The 15868-nt window shown below is 39.4% G+C and overlaps 1 protein-coding gene across 3 annotated transcripts in view; it reads right to left on the bottom strand.

The window, feature by feature from the left end:
• The window catches only part of LOC121484112 (dynamin binding protein), a 106577-nt gene that overhangs the window by 70166 nt on the left and 20543 nt on the right, over positions 1–15868 (bottom strand). For 2 of the 3 annotated variants that reach the window (XM_041742877.1, XM_041742876.1), the window contains exons 2-3: positions 2462–2616; positions 186–308 (exon numbers count right to left, since the gene is read on the bottom strand). In XM_041742877.1, the coding sequence (XP_041598811.1) occupies positions 186–308; positions 2462–2606 (268 nt within the window). In that variant the 5' untranslated portion in view covers positions 2607–2616. Of the gene's footprint in view, positions 1–185; positions 309–2461; positions 2617–10789; positions 10851–15868 lie in introns of those variants that run through there. The other variant, XM_041742878.1, reaches the window with a different exon arrangement.

Genomic DNA, 15868 nt, shown 5'->3' with positions numbered 1-15868 from the left:
TTTGGCTCAGGACATGAACTCAGGGTCCTGGAATCAAGCCCCACATTGGGTTTCCTGCTCAACGGGGAGTCTGCTTCTCCCCCTCTTTGCCCTCTGCTCGTGCTCTCTCTCTCACTCTTTCCTTCTATCTCAACTAAATAAGTAAAATCCTTAAAAAATAGTCTACTCTTGAATGGTCAACTTACCTCGATGGAGGGAAAGACTGTTCAATTCTTGGGACGTAAATTCACTGATACAGACAAACAGCCTCTCTCCTTCTTTTAGACTGGGAATGGTCACAATTTCCACAAAACTGCTGGGGAACTGCCCTGAAAATAAAAGCAAACATTTCCAATGTTGAAATTTCATTTTCTGTCTGTGTACCAAGACAAAATAACTTCCGAGTCCATTTATAGACACTGAATTAAAAACTGAGTACTCGTAATTGGAGAATCTACTGTCAAAAAAGTACAGTGCACAAAGTTTGATGCATGTAGAGCCCAGAGAATGCAATTTGATCCAATCAGCATTAATTGGCTGCCACTCTACACAGGGCACCCTGCAGAGGGCAAAATGGGTAAGATGGTATTGGCTCTCAAAGGTCTTAAAATCTAATTCAGACACAAGCAATAATTCCATGCTGAAATCTAGTGACATACTAAAGGTGCACAAATCACTATGGAAGTTACAAAAGGTAGAAAGTTGTTCAGGAAGAATTTTAAAAATTCACTGAAAAAGCTTGCATCTGAATCTGAAGATCGGTAGGGATTTTACGGGTAGTAGTAGATAGACAGAGTCTGTCAGTTGGAAAGCATCAGAATGGGGATCCCTGGGTGGCGCAGCGGTTTGGCACCTGCCTTTGGCCCAGGGCGCGATCCTGGAGACCCGGGATCGAATCCCACATCGGGCTCCCGGTGCATGGAGCCTGCTTCTCCCTCTGCCTGTGTCTCTGCCTCTCTCTCTCTCTGTGTGTGACTATCATAAATAAATAAAAAAAAAAATTTAAAAAAAAAATTTAAAAAAAAAAAAGGAAAGCATCAGAATGGATTCCACCTTCTAAATATCTCTTGTATCCTCCACTTATCTCCAGACCTACCATGTTGGTCCAAGCCAGCAGCATGTCTCACCCGGGTTATTTCAACAACTCCCAGTCTGCCTCCCTATCCTTTGTTTTGCCCTTTCCTATCATTTTCCAATCTGTAGCAGTGAGTTTTCTAAACTTCATCTCTGATGAAGTTTAAAAAGCACCTGTATTGTATCCCATTCCATAACTCCTCATCATGGCACACTCTGTCCTCTGCGATCTAGCTCCTGCGGCTCTCCCCAGCACCATTTGCCTCCCTCAACCTTTCACACTGCATGCCATGTTGAGCTTTTCTCAGACTCTCCATGTTCTTGGTCATTCCAGGGCCTTTGGATAAGCAGATCTATCTATCTATCTATCTATCTATCTATCTATCTATCCTCTTTGCCTTGCTAAATCTTACTCATCATGTTTGTCTTAGCTGAGCTACCATTTCTACTGGGGAATAATCTACTATCTCCCAAATATGGGTTAAGTGTCCAGAGTCTGTTCAAAGGATTATATAACAAACTTCAGCCCTAACTTACATAAATATATATAAGTTAAGGACTAGATTTAACACAAGAGCACAGTGTGTGGTAAAAACTTCCACCTTTCCCTAGGCTAATTAATGAAAGAAATCGGTGTTAATGTATATTTTAAAGAACAGAAGAAAGGAAACCAGGTGCATAAGAAATGGAAGGTAGCTATTTGGACCAACCATGGATCTAGGAAGGAGTGAACAGGGTGCATCATGCTCCCTTGAGAAGAGTGAAATAAAGGGTAGAAAATGTTGGAAGAAGATAGATGGCTAGAGAAAACATGGTGGGGAGGAACTTAAGTCCCATAAATCAGAGATAAAGACTGGTAGTGAAAAGTAATGGCAAACAACAGGGTTCTGAATAAAGAAGTAACACATATTTTCAGAAGGGAAGCAACAGCTCTGAGTACAAAGGATAAAGACCTAGGTAAACATGTGAATAGAAAACTGGGCTGGGGGCAGCTGGTATCGAACCATCTCAACCTTTGGAAGGAACTGATAAGGAGAGATGGAACGATAACAAACATTCTCTCCTCACTGGCAGAAACCACAGTAAAGACATAACAAAAAACACAAAAGGATTCTGAAGTGTATTTGACTTGGGCCTCCCATTTAACCTTTATTTTTATTTTAAGATTTTATTTATTTATTCATGAGAGACACAGTGAGAGAGGCAGAAACATAGGCAGAAGGAGAAGCAGGCTCCTTGAAGGAAGTGCAACATGGGACTTGATCCCAGGACTCCAGGATCATGCCCTGAGCCGAATGCAGATCCTCAACCGCTGAGCCACCTAGGCATCCCTAATCTTTATTTTTAATATGGAAAGAAAGGAGGGCTTATGCTCTATTTTGTACCCAAGGAATTAGGGGCCCCTTACCTGTAACATCCTCTTTCTTTCCTAGAAGCCAAAATTCATCCACCACGGCCAACACCTCAATAATATCTCCCACAAAGAGCGGTAGTTCTTCTGATACACTTGGGCAGAAGTCAAAGATGGCTCGAACCACTGAGCCAGCCTCCATGTTTTATAACCTGGAAAAATAGGTCAAAAAGAAATTGGAAAGCATAACTATTTAAGACATTGGGATATAGGTCAATATCTTGAGAAGGACAACGCTTAAGATCAAAAGACAGAATCAAGTCAAAGCTAAACAAATATAAAGTTTGTAGTTTATACTTTTAAAGAAATTAAAGTACTATCTCACAAAAATAATAATTTCCTCATATATTTTTCATTTGATTCTCAAGGCAATCCTGGAATTGGGGGAAAAAAAGTGATCTTTATCTAGGAGTGACAGAAAAGGTACAAGTTGGTAAATGCAGACTTCTCAACATGCTTGAAGAAGGCAATAAGGAAATTCACATTTTTCAAGTACAGGCAATATGGTACTTTTAAGAGGTATTTACAAAGCAGGGATTTTATATTTTTTAAAGATTTTTTATTTACTCATGAAAGACACAGAGAGAGAGGCATAGGCACAGGTAGAGACATAGGCACAGGTAGAAGCAGGCTCCCTGTGAGGAGACTGATGCAGGGCTCAATCCCAGGACCCTGGGATCACAACCTGAGCCAAAGGCACATGCTCAAACACTGAGCCACCCAGGTGCCCCCAAAGCAGAGATTTTAAATATGGCATTTCATTTATTTCCCCAGAATTATCTTAAAGATTAGAATATTTATGATCAGCAAGTTGGAAAACTTAATTTGTCTAAGCTCAGAGTTCATAGGAGCAAGGCCAGGATTCAGGCTCAGGGCATTCTGGCTCCTCCCTACTGCAAAAAAAAAAAAGAAAGAAAGAAAGAAAAAAAAAGGATGTGGGATCATACCTCAAAGACAGAGATTTAAAACATACTGAAAAATAGGAATCCATGAAAAGAACAAGGGAGATATAAAAGTGACACCTCTATACAAGATCTAGTATATACACTACACCAGATCAAGAATGTGTTTTCAGCTCAAAGACACCCACTGGCCAAGCCTGCATAGTATCCTCATGCTGTTACTGTGTCTGTGCTATGCTAAGTTGATGTGTCTGTTACCTTGACATGTGTGCCTGGGGAGCCTAAGTATGCATTTAAAGCAACAGAAAGGGAGGAACCAGTGGGCATGTGCTCACCTGTAAACATTCAGTCATGATTAGCAATCTCTCTCCCTACATCTTTCACATGGAGCAGCTGACGCTCTCCATAGTGTCGGGCCTCAAGTCTATTCTCCTTTATTTACCTCAAGGATCTAGCTGGTGTTGTTAGAGATGAGGTTTCTAACTTTCATCTCATATATAACTATGATGACATCAAAGAGTGCTAAATGCTTAATTTAAAAAAATAGTTAAAGCTCCATTGAGTTTATTATCTAAGGAAACAGTGATATGGACAAACATGTTAGGCACCTAATAAATAATTGAGTATATTGATGTGGGGTACCTTTAAGATTTTGATGATTATGCAACATTATTCAACACTGCATATTTAATTTGTACTGTTGAGTAAAAGGAGCTTATCTTTGTGTGACCGGAACTTTTTTCATGAGATGACTTGGGTCCATGGTGGAAAAAAGAGGTGGCCAGTAACATTCCCCACATCCTCTGCCCTTTCCTGCCATGTATTTTAAGTATGAAAATCTAATTATAATCACATGCTAAAGAGTCAGAATATGAATGCAAAGTAATTACGGGTCTGGAATCAGAGACCAAAGTTCAAATGCCAGCTCCACTGTTTATTAGTTATTTCACCTTGGACACACTCCTTAAACTCTCTGGACTAGTTTCCTGTTCAGAAAAATGGGGATAATTAGACGTTCATAATAATCATCAAGAGGATGATGATAATGATGAAAATCATTATAACAATGCCTAGTATTTACTGAGCACTTACTATGTGCCACGCACTGTACTATGTACTTCCTTCATTGAGTCCTCACAACAATCCTCTCGTATATTATTGATTTCCATTTTGCAGATGAGGACACAGGTTCAGAGAGGTGACATAATCTGTCCAAGGGCATGCAGTAAGTCAGATGGAATGGAAATGGAAACCCAGATCTGACTGGCTCTAAAGAGACAGTATGCTAATAGTGTGAAAGCACTAGGAGAGGGCTGATACAGGAAGTGCTCAATAAATGTTAGCAGCTATTCCTAACATTATTTCCATAATCAGCTACAAGCTCAAATCTGTCTCACTGATATATCATCACCAGAGAATGTGCTATTTCAAGGATAGAAACACCATAGAATTTACCATTTCAACTTGTCAAAACTTGGTTTGGCTTTGACCATGTTTAAAAATAGACATTATATACCTCTCTGCCTTCTTCTTCTTTCTTTCTTTTTTTTTTTTTTAACCTCTCTGCCTTATTCAATAGGAAAGACACTGAACCTAATTTACTCTTTCACTGATGGATGCAAGTTCATTATGAAGACCATACATTACTCTACTGTGATAATACCAGTATTGTAGGCCTTTTGGGTCTTTCTCTTTTGAGGTCAGCCATTCCTTTGCTATCAGTAACATCCTCTGTCAGCTTTCCTATCCTCTTTCTAGAATGCTGTTTCTACTCTGCTGGGGAAAGAAGGCCACACAGACCCCGCCCAAATTATCAGAAGTTTCCAGATAAATAAAAAGTAAACAAGCTCCACAGGAAACGCTAACTCTTCTGTGGTGGTAAACTACATGTGTTAGCTAGCTAGAGTTTTTCAACAGTTATTTTTTTATGTGCTCTGAGGCCACTTTCTTATTTTCTGGCTGTCTTCCAAATAGCTAAAGTTGCCAGATGTCAGATTTCCCTGTAAGGGTGGTGTCATAAATATTTTTTTTAAACAAGCATAATATTTTGCAAGCCTCTTAGCCATCTATATATATTAACACAACTCCTCAAGGCTGGGCTGTGGTGGCTATTATTTCCCTCCTTCTAACTCCATTTTCTCACATTCCATCTCACTCTCAGACTAAATATATACCTCACTCTCTGAAATGTCAAAGAAATGATGAACATAAGCTCCGTTGGGGGTGAGAGAGAAATCCTATTGCACTGAGGAGTAAAGTTGGTGAACTGAAAGAGTTAAAGCTTCTCCCTGAGAACCTTTCTGTTGTACCAGAAAATGACTCAGAGGAGAGGAGGGTCTGGCTCGATGAATACTTTTACTGACTGACCTCCTACCCTGTTGGAATGAGTGCGTAATCGCTGCGGAGCACACACCCTGCGAGGGCGCTGGAGTCAGAGCCCGGCTGCAGCACAGGATGCGTGTGAGAGACCAGACAGAGATCTCAGTGCTCTCTGTTTTACGTGGACTATCATGAATTTCATCTTTGTCTTCTCTGCTCTGGCTACCCTCGTGCAAAGCAACAGTTATTGTTCCTGTCTGGGCCATTTTAGAGGCCTGGACAGATATTTTGAAACTTAATCATAAATAGCTTATATAAGCTGTTCACCAACTCCAGATGGAAGTAAAAAGAGCTGCTGAGGAAATCAGAAAACACAGCTGGGCTTGAGAGCGAGCAGAGCAGAGGGCTGCCCAGACAGCAGGATGTCAGGGACATCGGGAAAGTGGGCTGTGCAAACACCATCTTCTTCTCTTGCTGGTGAATGCCTGCATTTCCGCTCGGCATCTGAGACTTAAAGGTCCTTAATTCTTCAGACTCTTTTAGAACACAGAACCCTGTGAATGGAGAGATTTTTGGTCTGGTTTGCTCACTAGTCTAGAGCAGTGCTCGGTACATAACATGCTTTTACATTTTTAGGGAGCAAATCATTTATCAAACTTTAGAAACAGGGGATCCCTGGGTGGCTCAGCGGTTTAGCGCCTGCCTTTGGCCCAGGGCGCGATCCTGGAGACCCGGGATTGAGTCCCAACTTGGGCTCCCTGCATGGAGCCTGCTTCTCCCTCTGCCTGTGTCTCTGCCTCTCTCTCTCTATCATGAATAAATAAATAAAATCTTAAAAAAAAAAAAACTTTAGAAACATATATGAAACTGTTCATTTCAAAATCTCTACTTCCACTTATCTAAAACAAAATTAACTATCTCTAGTCCATAAATACTTTGACCTTCCAGCTTGTATAACAGTGTCATATAAATCTTCCGGATCAAACAGTACTGTGGATTTCTTCACCCTCTATAGCCGACGGTACACTAGCATCAACAGCTACCACTTGAGAGGCTAGTGTGTGCCAGACACTAAGCTAGAAGCTTGAATCATGGCTGCATTGCAAGGTAGACAGCCAGGCTCTAGAGCCAGGGTGCTTGGGTTCAAATCCCAGTGCCACCGCTGAGCAGGGTATCTCAACTCTCCAGCGAATAAACAGCTTAGCCAGAACCAGAATTCAGATCCATTTGACTCCAGTGCCCATGTTCTTTTTACTACAAGCATCTCTTCTCTTAAGTCTCACTGGTTCTTCCTTTGAAATCGCCTAGACTTCCATTTTCCTCTCTTTGGTTCCCCAACATTTTCATATAAAGATTTTCAAACAGCGAAGTTGGAAGAATTTTACACCTGCCACTTACATTCTACCATTCCACCCCTTTCCCCTGCAGGGAGCCTCTGCCTGTGTCTCTGCCTCTCTCGGTGTCTTTCATGAATAAATAAATAAGATCTTAAAAAAAAAAGAGGAGGGGCACAAAATACTAGTATATTAAGGACTGAGACAATCCAGCTAAGAATCAGTTTTAATCCAGCTTTTCTAAATTTGCCCACAGCACACTCAAAAGCCTCATCTTACTGTACTTACTCAGAAGTAGCCCTCAGTGCAGTCCTACTCAATCAAAATGCCCTCTGCTCCCATAAAGCATTTTCTGTCCAGATTTTTTTCATTTGTTTACATGTTCTTTCTTTTCTCCATTGTAGGTTCCCATCTGTCCACATATTTAAAGACTCCCCACTCTCCACTTCTACCTCTCCTCCTCAAGCTCACTTCCACCTTCAGTGTCTCAGTTTCTATAGCCCTTGCTCTTATATCACCTTGTAGATTTCTGAGACCTCATACCGCACATGTTTAGGTTACAGCCATGACACTGAATGTAGCATTATCTCCAACAGCCAAATAATGGAAAGAGCCCAAATGTCCATCGACTAATGAATGGTAAAGAAGATGGGGTAATATATACTACGGAATATTATTCAGCCATAAGAGTGAAATCTTTCCATTCGCCACGACATGGATGGAACTAGACAGTGTTATACTAAGCAAAATAAGTCAGAGAAAGACAAAGGCCATTTTATTTCACTCATATGTAGAATTTAAGAAACAAAACAAATGAACATAGTAGGGGGGTGGAGGCAAACCAAGAAACAGATTCTTAACTATAGAAAACAAATTGTTGGTTACTGGAGGGGAGGTGGTGGGGGGAGGAAGGGGAATGGTGAAACGGGTGATGGAGATTAAGGAAGGCATTTGTGATGAGCACTGGGTGTTGTATGTAACTGATGAATCACTAAATTCTACACCTGATACTAATATTGCACTGTACGTTAACAAGCTGGAATTTAAATAAAAACTTGGGGGGGGGCAGGGAAATGTGGTATGTACATACAATGGAATATCACAGCCTTAAAAAGGAAGGCCAGTCTGACACCAACTAGAACACGGATGAACCTTGAAGACATTATGCTAAGTCACAGAAAGACAAATCCTGTTATTTCACTTACATGATGTATCAAGAACAGTCACACTCTAAGAAACTGAAAGTAGAATGGTGGTTCCCAGGGACTGGGGTGAGGAGAAAATGGGTATAGGGCTTCAGTTCCGGGAGATGAAAATTCTGGAGATGGATGGTGGTGATGGCTGCAAAACAGTGCATGCCACAGAACTGTACACTTGAAAATGTTTAAATGGTAGATTTTATGTTATATATATATGTGTGTGTGTGTGTGTGTATGTGTGTGTGTGTGTGTGTGTGTGTGTGTGTATATATATATATATATACCGCAGTCAAAAGAGTTTTTAAAATGCATGTCATACAAGTGAGAGGATGTGAAGGAAGGCCTGGGGAACTTCAGTCATCAGTCATTTTTAATAAGCAATATATCTACAAGTCTGGACTGAAAGATCTCCTGAGATCACAAGCTATAAACTTTTACCCTGATAGACACTGATGTTACAAAGCTTAAAGAGTTATTTCCAAAGCAGTCTTTTGAGAACAGAGCTGAGCCTGGTACAGACTGAGACCACTAAACAGTAAGCATGTGCTGGACGTCTTCCATTTCCCTTCTAGGCCTGTCCTCCACCTTCCTCCGCCCTGCACTCTGCTTCTCAGAGCTGATCTTTAAGAACCCATCAATGTGCTCCCTTACCTCTGGCTTCCATTTGGGTTCAGCCAACGGGAGGCATAGCAGAACAGCTATGGTAGAAGGATGGTAACGTTGGAGTATTTATTCCCTGGCTCCTTCCCTGCTGGGCTATCAGTTGACTCCAGGTTCCCTGCCCCTTCAGGCCTGGGGTGGCTCTCCTGCTAGTAATATACCCTAAACCTATATCCATTCCGTTCTAGGTAGGACCTCCTCAATTTACCTAACCTCAGAGTGCCTTCCATACTTTGCTAGATTTTTGATGGATACATGCCCAAAGGGATTTTCAGGATTTCTGAGAACTGTGCATGAAAAAAATGAGGACAAAGAATACAGAAAACTAAAAAATTAGTTCCTAAATCTACCATTGTAAAGCCAGGTGAGAGATAAGAGCTAGAGATATAAATTTTGAAGGCTTTAAAAATACTTATAAAAATATTGATGCAAAAAAAAATATTGATGTATGTATTACTCCACTAAAAGAATAGCCTCACTTTTGATAGATTTTGGTGCATGGGACCCAAACTCTAAATTCTTGTTTCAAAACTCAGAGCCATCTATTTTACTACGAGGAAAGTAGGATACACTGTAAAAGAGTTGTGAAAATTGATTCCTTCAAAAAACACTGGTGACACTTTTGATATTTATCCTAATATTTCCCAATTCATAGTATAAGTCTAAATTCTGGGATTCTAGAACAAAATTTCCAAGTGGGTTTCTTAACAAATGAATGCTCTTTCTCCTTGTTCACTCCTGCAGAGGGGGAGCCCGGGAGTCGTACAACTACATCTGTGCCTACCTGGCAGGAGGTGGGGAAGAGGGTCTTCGTTGTAGGGACTCTCCAGTACAGGTTCCTTCAAAGGAATATGCTTTTATGAGCATGTAGAAATTTCTTTAGGTCTTGAAACTGACCTTCATGAAAACATTACCTTTTGGGAATGGAAATCCATTTTTAAAATTTCAAGTCCGGGATCCCTGGGTGGCGCAGCGGTTTGGCGCCTGCCTTTGGCCCAGGGCGTGATCCTGGAGACCCGGGATCGAATCCCACATCGGGCTCCCGGTGCAAGGAGCCTGCTTCTCCCTCTGCCTATGCCTCTGCCTCTCTCTCTCTCTGTATGACTATCATAGATAAATAAAAATTTAAAAAAAAAAAAAAAAAAAAAAAAAAATAAAATTTCAAGTCCTAGCCATGATAAATAATATTTCACTTTAAAAAGCAATTGTAGGGGATCCCTGGGTGGCGCAGGGGTTTGGCGCCTGCCTTTGGCCCAGGGCGCGATCCTGGAGACCCGGGATCGAGTCCCACATCGGGCTCCCGGTACATGGAGCCTGCTTCTCCCTCTCCCTGTGTCTCTGCCTCTCTCTCTCTCTCTCTCTGTGACTATCATAAATAAATAAAAATTAAAAAAAAAAAATTTAAAAAAAAAAAAAGCAATTGTGCAGTTCTCTCATTCCTGACAAAACAGGGCTAAAAAGAATAGTATCTTTGCTTTGTGTGAAGGGATCAGAAGTGTCAGAAAATGAAGCTTAAATCTGTTTCAGGAAGGAAATGAGAGAAGCTAGGAAAATAGCATTTCCTCTTCTGGTTTCTGTCACTGGAGTTCACTTTGAACAGAAGGTCAACAGTCACTGCCAGGTGATTATCAGAGAAATAGCAATGGACGAGGAGGAAAAAGTAGAACCCATCTTGATCATGGCATCCCCCATGAGGCTGAGTAGCACAGTCTGGGCCATGCTGTCCTCCCTCAAGAGAATCTTCTGCCTCCTGCTCTTCTGATGACAACAGCACTGACTCATGACATATACTTTGGTTAGACAGCTACATGGAATGTTGGACTCTTAGGAAAAAATGAAGAGCCTGCTCTGACTTAGGGTGATCAGGGTAATGAAGGTAGAAAAAGAATCTGCTATCATAAACTATCTTACAATTTACATCACATTTGCTTGTTTCACATTGGTCCCAAATTGGAAGACAGCAACCTTGGCAGAAGGATAGGATATAGATCAGGCTTCCAGTCCATCAGTCCTTTGGTCCACTTCAGGATTTAAACCAAACACTTAAAAAAATAAAAAAATAAAAATAAAAAAAATAAACCAAACACTTCTCATCTAAAACAAAGTAGCAGCGACTTTAAAAAAAATCTGCTTATATATCCTACATCAATTTTGTCTTTTGATAAAATTGCACTGGTGGAGGAAGGTCCCAAGGTTATACTTCAGGACCTACCAAGTTTGAAGATATTTCCATTAAAAAATATTTTTAGATGGGTCAATCTAAGAGTTCCTTAAGTGCTCTCTCAGGTACCCATTTCTTAAGCCGTGCATGAATCTCAATTATGGGTGGAAATATAAGACTTACTGACTCATAAGTAAATATGTTAGACATGTCTGAGCTAAGCAACTGAGCAATACATTAAAATTCACAGCTCCACTCTGCTGTGTATGTAATAAATGCCCAGATAACACACCTGATAGCAGTTGCAGAAGTGCAGATGAAGATGAAACTTTCGGGTGAGGCCGCAGATACCAAGGAACACCACGAACGTGTGGAAACAGGACATTTTAGGACAGTTTCCAGGGAACGCCAAGAAAATGTATTAACCCAGTGTTCCAAACTGTGAGGAACTGTTACATAGATCTGCAAGGTAGGCATCTTGTTTCTTTTCCTTATCTGTTTCAAGTACAAGCTAGATTTTTGCTATAGAAAAAGATTTAAAACGACATGAGGAGTTTCTCAGCCTACCTTGTAAAATATTCTTGGTATTTTAGGAGGAAAAATCAGAAAAGGAATTCTAAAAACAAAAGATTCTGAGGAAGAAAAATAGGAAAGAAACTGTCCAACCAGAGTTAAAAATAGCTGAGACCATTATCAAGGTGGGTGCTTTAGCTCATTTTAAAGAGCACCACCACAATGGAAAACAGGGACTGAAAGCTTTATACAAACAAATAACAAAAATACTTGCCATTTATAAATACTAGAGCCACTATACTTGAAAGAAAAATGTATATATGGAATCTTCTGGTAGTGTCTACTTAAGATGAACTGGAGAGTAAAGCCAAGAGAGTGCAAACACAGTGAATGCCTGATTCCTTAGACAGTGTCAATGAGGAGGATTTAATGTCCTAAATCAGGATGGTCAAACCTAAAATTCAACAATGGAAAGGTTCATCTCATGTGAAAAGATCTCTGACAGGAGAGGAGGGGGCAAAAGTAGGATATGTAAAGAAAATAATATACCTATATGGAAACCCTGAATCTGGGAGTGACATATTATAAAAAATGGCTGAGATAAGATAAAAGGAGAACAAAACAAAACAGGTGGGAGATTTATATTATAGACTGCCATGATAGAAAACAAAGATGACATTTTCATAACAAGATTACAAAACTGCTACAGATGCTAATAATAGTGTCTGGTAATTGATATAAGCTGGAATGCTAAAATAGAAAAGGCACACAATCACAGGGCAGTTAATTAACTATGTCCTAGAGATTGTGCAGGGTCTTTTGCTGGGCCTCTGGGCAGCTAGCATTTCTGATCATTGTAATACCTGCCAAAAGAAATGAAGGGCATAGTTCAGGACTTGCTTCAGTTGTGCATACTGTTTTGTTTGTTTTTAAAAAAAAATCATAAATAAATGAGTTTTATCAAATGCTTTTTCTGAATCTGAGATAATCAAGTTTTTTCTCCTTTGTTAATGTGGCAAATTATATTGATTTTCAAATGTTAAATTACTCTTGTAGTCCTGGAATAAACCCTATTTGCTTATGTTTAAGTTTTTTGGTTTTTTTGTTTTTGTTTTTGTTTGTTTTTTGTAATCTCTACACCCAACCTGGGGCTCAAACTCACGACCCCAAGCTCAAGAGTCACACCTCCTTCAACTGAGCCAGCCTCTCCTATTATTCTTTTTATATGGTACAAATTTCAATTTGCTACTGTTTTGGGGCTTGGGGGGTTTTTTTGTTTGGTTGGTTTTTTTAAAGATTTTGAGAGAGAGAGAGAAGGAGCAGGGGGAGGGATAGAGGGAGAGAGAGAAGCAGACTCTCTGCTAAGCAGGGAGCCCAATGTGGGGCTTGATCCCAGGACCCCAGGTTCGTGACCTGAGCCAAAGGTAGACACTTAACCAACTGAGCCACCCAGGTGCCCCTGCTACTATTTTGTTCAAGATTTTACACTTATTTTCCCAAGGGATGTTAGTCTGCAATCTTATTCTTTTTTTTTTTTTTTTTTTAAGATTTGAGAGAGAGAGAGAAAGAGCGAGCAAGCAAGAGTACAAGCAGGGGAGAGGAAGAAGCAGGCTCCCTGTCAAGCCCAATGCAGGACTCAATCCCAGAACCCTGGGATCATGACCTGAGCTAAAGGCAGATGCTTAACCGGCTGCCACTATAATCTTCTTTTCTTTAAATATCCTTGTTAGATTTATGAATATGAGATAGGCTAGCCACATGAAGAACTCGAAGTGTTCCTTTCTCCTCTATTTTCTGAAAAAGTCTATGTTAGACTGGTTTTGTTTTAACCTTAAATATTTGATAGAATTCATCAGTAAAATAACCTGGTCCTACAGAACTTCAAGAAAAGGTTTTTAGTCAAATATTCAATACTTTTTCAAGATATAGGGTTATTCAAATTTTCCATTTCTTGTCTCAGTTTTAGTAAATTGTGTTTTTCAAGAAATGTGTCCATTTAATCCAAGCTTATCAAATTTGCTGGCACACAGTTGTTCATAATATTCCTTTACCAACCTTTTAATATCTGTATAATCTGTAATGATATTGGAAATTTTTGTTTTCTCTCCTTTTTTCGTAGTCTTTCTAGGAAGTTATCAATTTTGTGGATCTTTTCAAAGAATAAATTTTTGGCATTGTTAAATGTCTCTATTGTTTGTTTTCTATTACACTGATTTCTTTTTCTATTATCTTTGTTACTTCCCTGCTTCAACCGTAGGTTTAATTTGTTCATCTTTTTCTCATTCCTGTGAAAACTTAGACAACAGATTTTAAATTCTTCCTCTTTTTTAATATAAGCATCTAAAGCTCTGAGTTTCCCTCTAAACAGTGCTTTAGCTACTTCCCATAGATTCTGATATGATGCTTTCACTTCCATTCAACCAAAAATATTTTTTAATTTCCCATATGACTTCTTCTTTTAACTATGTTTGGAAGTGCACTGTTTACTTTCCAAATAACTCATATTTCCGGAGATCTTTCTGTTATTAACTTCCAGTTTAATTCTGTGGTCAGAAAACGTACTTTGGGGCAGCCCGGGTGGCTCCGCGGTTTAGCGCCACCTTCAGCCCCAGGGCCTGATCCTGGGGACCAGGGATCAAGTCCCATATCCAGCTCCCTGTGTGGAGCCTGCTTCTCCCTCTGCCTGTCTCTGCCTCTGTGTGCCTCATGATAAATAAATAAAATCTTAAAAAAAAAAAAAAAAAAAAACAAGAAAATGTACTTTGTATGATTTTAAACTCATTGAGGTGTTTTATGGCTCCACATACAGTCTCTCTTAGTGAGTGTTACGTGCATTCCTGCAGTTGTTTAGAATAGCGTTCTATAAAATGTCAGTTATGTTAAGGTGGTTGATGCTGGCATTCAGATCATAGCCTGTTGACTTTTTCTATTTGATCTGTTAATACTGAGAAAGGGGTATTAAACCCCCAACTCTTAATGGAACTTGTTTTTCTTTTTAATTCTGTTTTGCTTCATGTATTTTGAAGCTGTTATTAGCATATACAGAATTTTTCAATCATTTTGATGAACTGACTTTTATCATAACAATATGTCCCTCCTTACCTTGAAGCCTACTTTCTCTGACATTAATTTAGCAATGCCAGCTTTTCCCTTAGTGTTTACATGGTTTATCTTTTGCTATTTACTTTCACCATATCTATGCCTTTATATTTAAAGTACATCTCTTTTTTTCCTTCACCTTAATGAAGATATAATTGACATATGACATTATGTAAGTTTAAGGTACACAATGTGATGCTTTGATACATGTATATATAGCAAAATGGTTACCATAATAAGATTAGTTAAGATTATCCATCACATTAGAATCTTTTTTTGCAGTGAAAACTTAAAATCGACCCTTTTAGCAATTTTCAAGTATATAATACAGTGTTAACTATAGTCACCATGCTGTATAGTATATTATATCCCCAGAACTTATTCATTTTATAACTGGAAGTTTGTTCTCTTTGACCCATCCGTTAGTACTACCCCTTAGCCCAGACAACCATCATTCTACTCTGTTTCTATGAGTCTGGCTTTTTTGTAGATTCCACATATAAATGAGTTCACACAGTATTTGTCTTTCTCTGACTTATTTCTAAAATGCCTCTCTTTTAGAGATGCCTGGGTGGCTCAGCAGTTGAGCATCTGCCTTTGGCTCAGGGCATGATCCCGGAGTCCCAGGATCAAGTCTCACATCAGGCTTCCTGCACGGAGCATGCTTCTCCCTCTGCCTATGTCTCTGCCTCTCTCTCTCTGTCTCTCATGAATAAATAAATACAATCCTTTAAAAAATAAAAATAATAATTGAGGCTTAGCTGAGTATATGTGAGAGGTTAGATGCCAGAACTAAGGTCTGGTTTGAGGTCAAACAGAGCATTTGAATGTGGATCATCCTATAGCAGCTTCTTTAGCTTGAGAGTGAGAGGAGCACAGAGGTGAGAGGATTTTAAGGCAACTGAGCAGGTGGATGAATTTTTCAGAATCTGTATAGTCAGAACTTGGAAGAGCCTTCAGAGATCTGATCCAACGTTTGTATCCAAAATAAGAGAATGGTTGAGTCATTTTTTCACTTGATAGAAAATTGTACAGCTAATAAAAGTAATCTTAATTTGATTTTTCTCATAAGGAAATATGCTTTGATATGTTCTGACAAAATGATAAACCGACGTCTTCAACAAATTCTCAATTTATATGAAAATCCTCTTTTCTAAGAAAACATTCCTTTAAAAATAAAAATAAAATGCTTCTCCTTTAAACAGCTAATTGTTAAA

The sequence above is a fragment of the Vulpes lagopus genome, chromosome 2 (assembly GCF_018345385.1).
Source record: "Vulpes lagopus strain Blue_001 chromosome 2, ASM1834538v1, whole genome shotgun sequence".
Classification (NCBI taxonomy): domain Eukaryota; kingdom Metazoa; phylum Chordata; class Mammalia; order Carnivora; family Canidae; genus Vulpes; species Vulpes lagopus.
The sequence above is the reverse complement of the archived record's forward strand: the minus strand, read 5'-3'. Positions and strand labels throughout refer to the sequence as shown.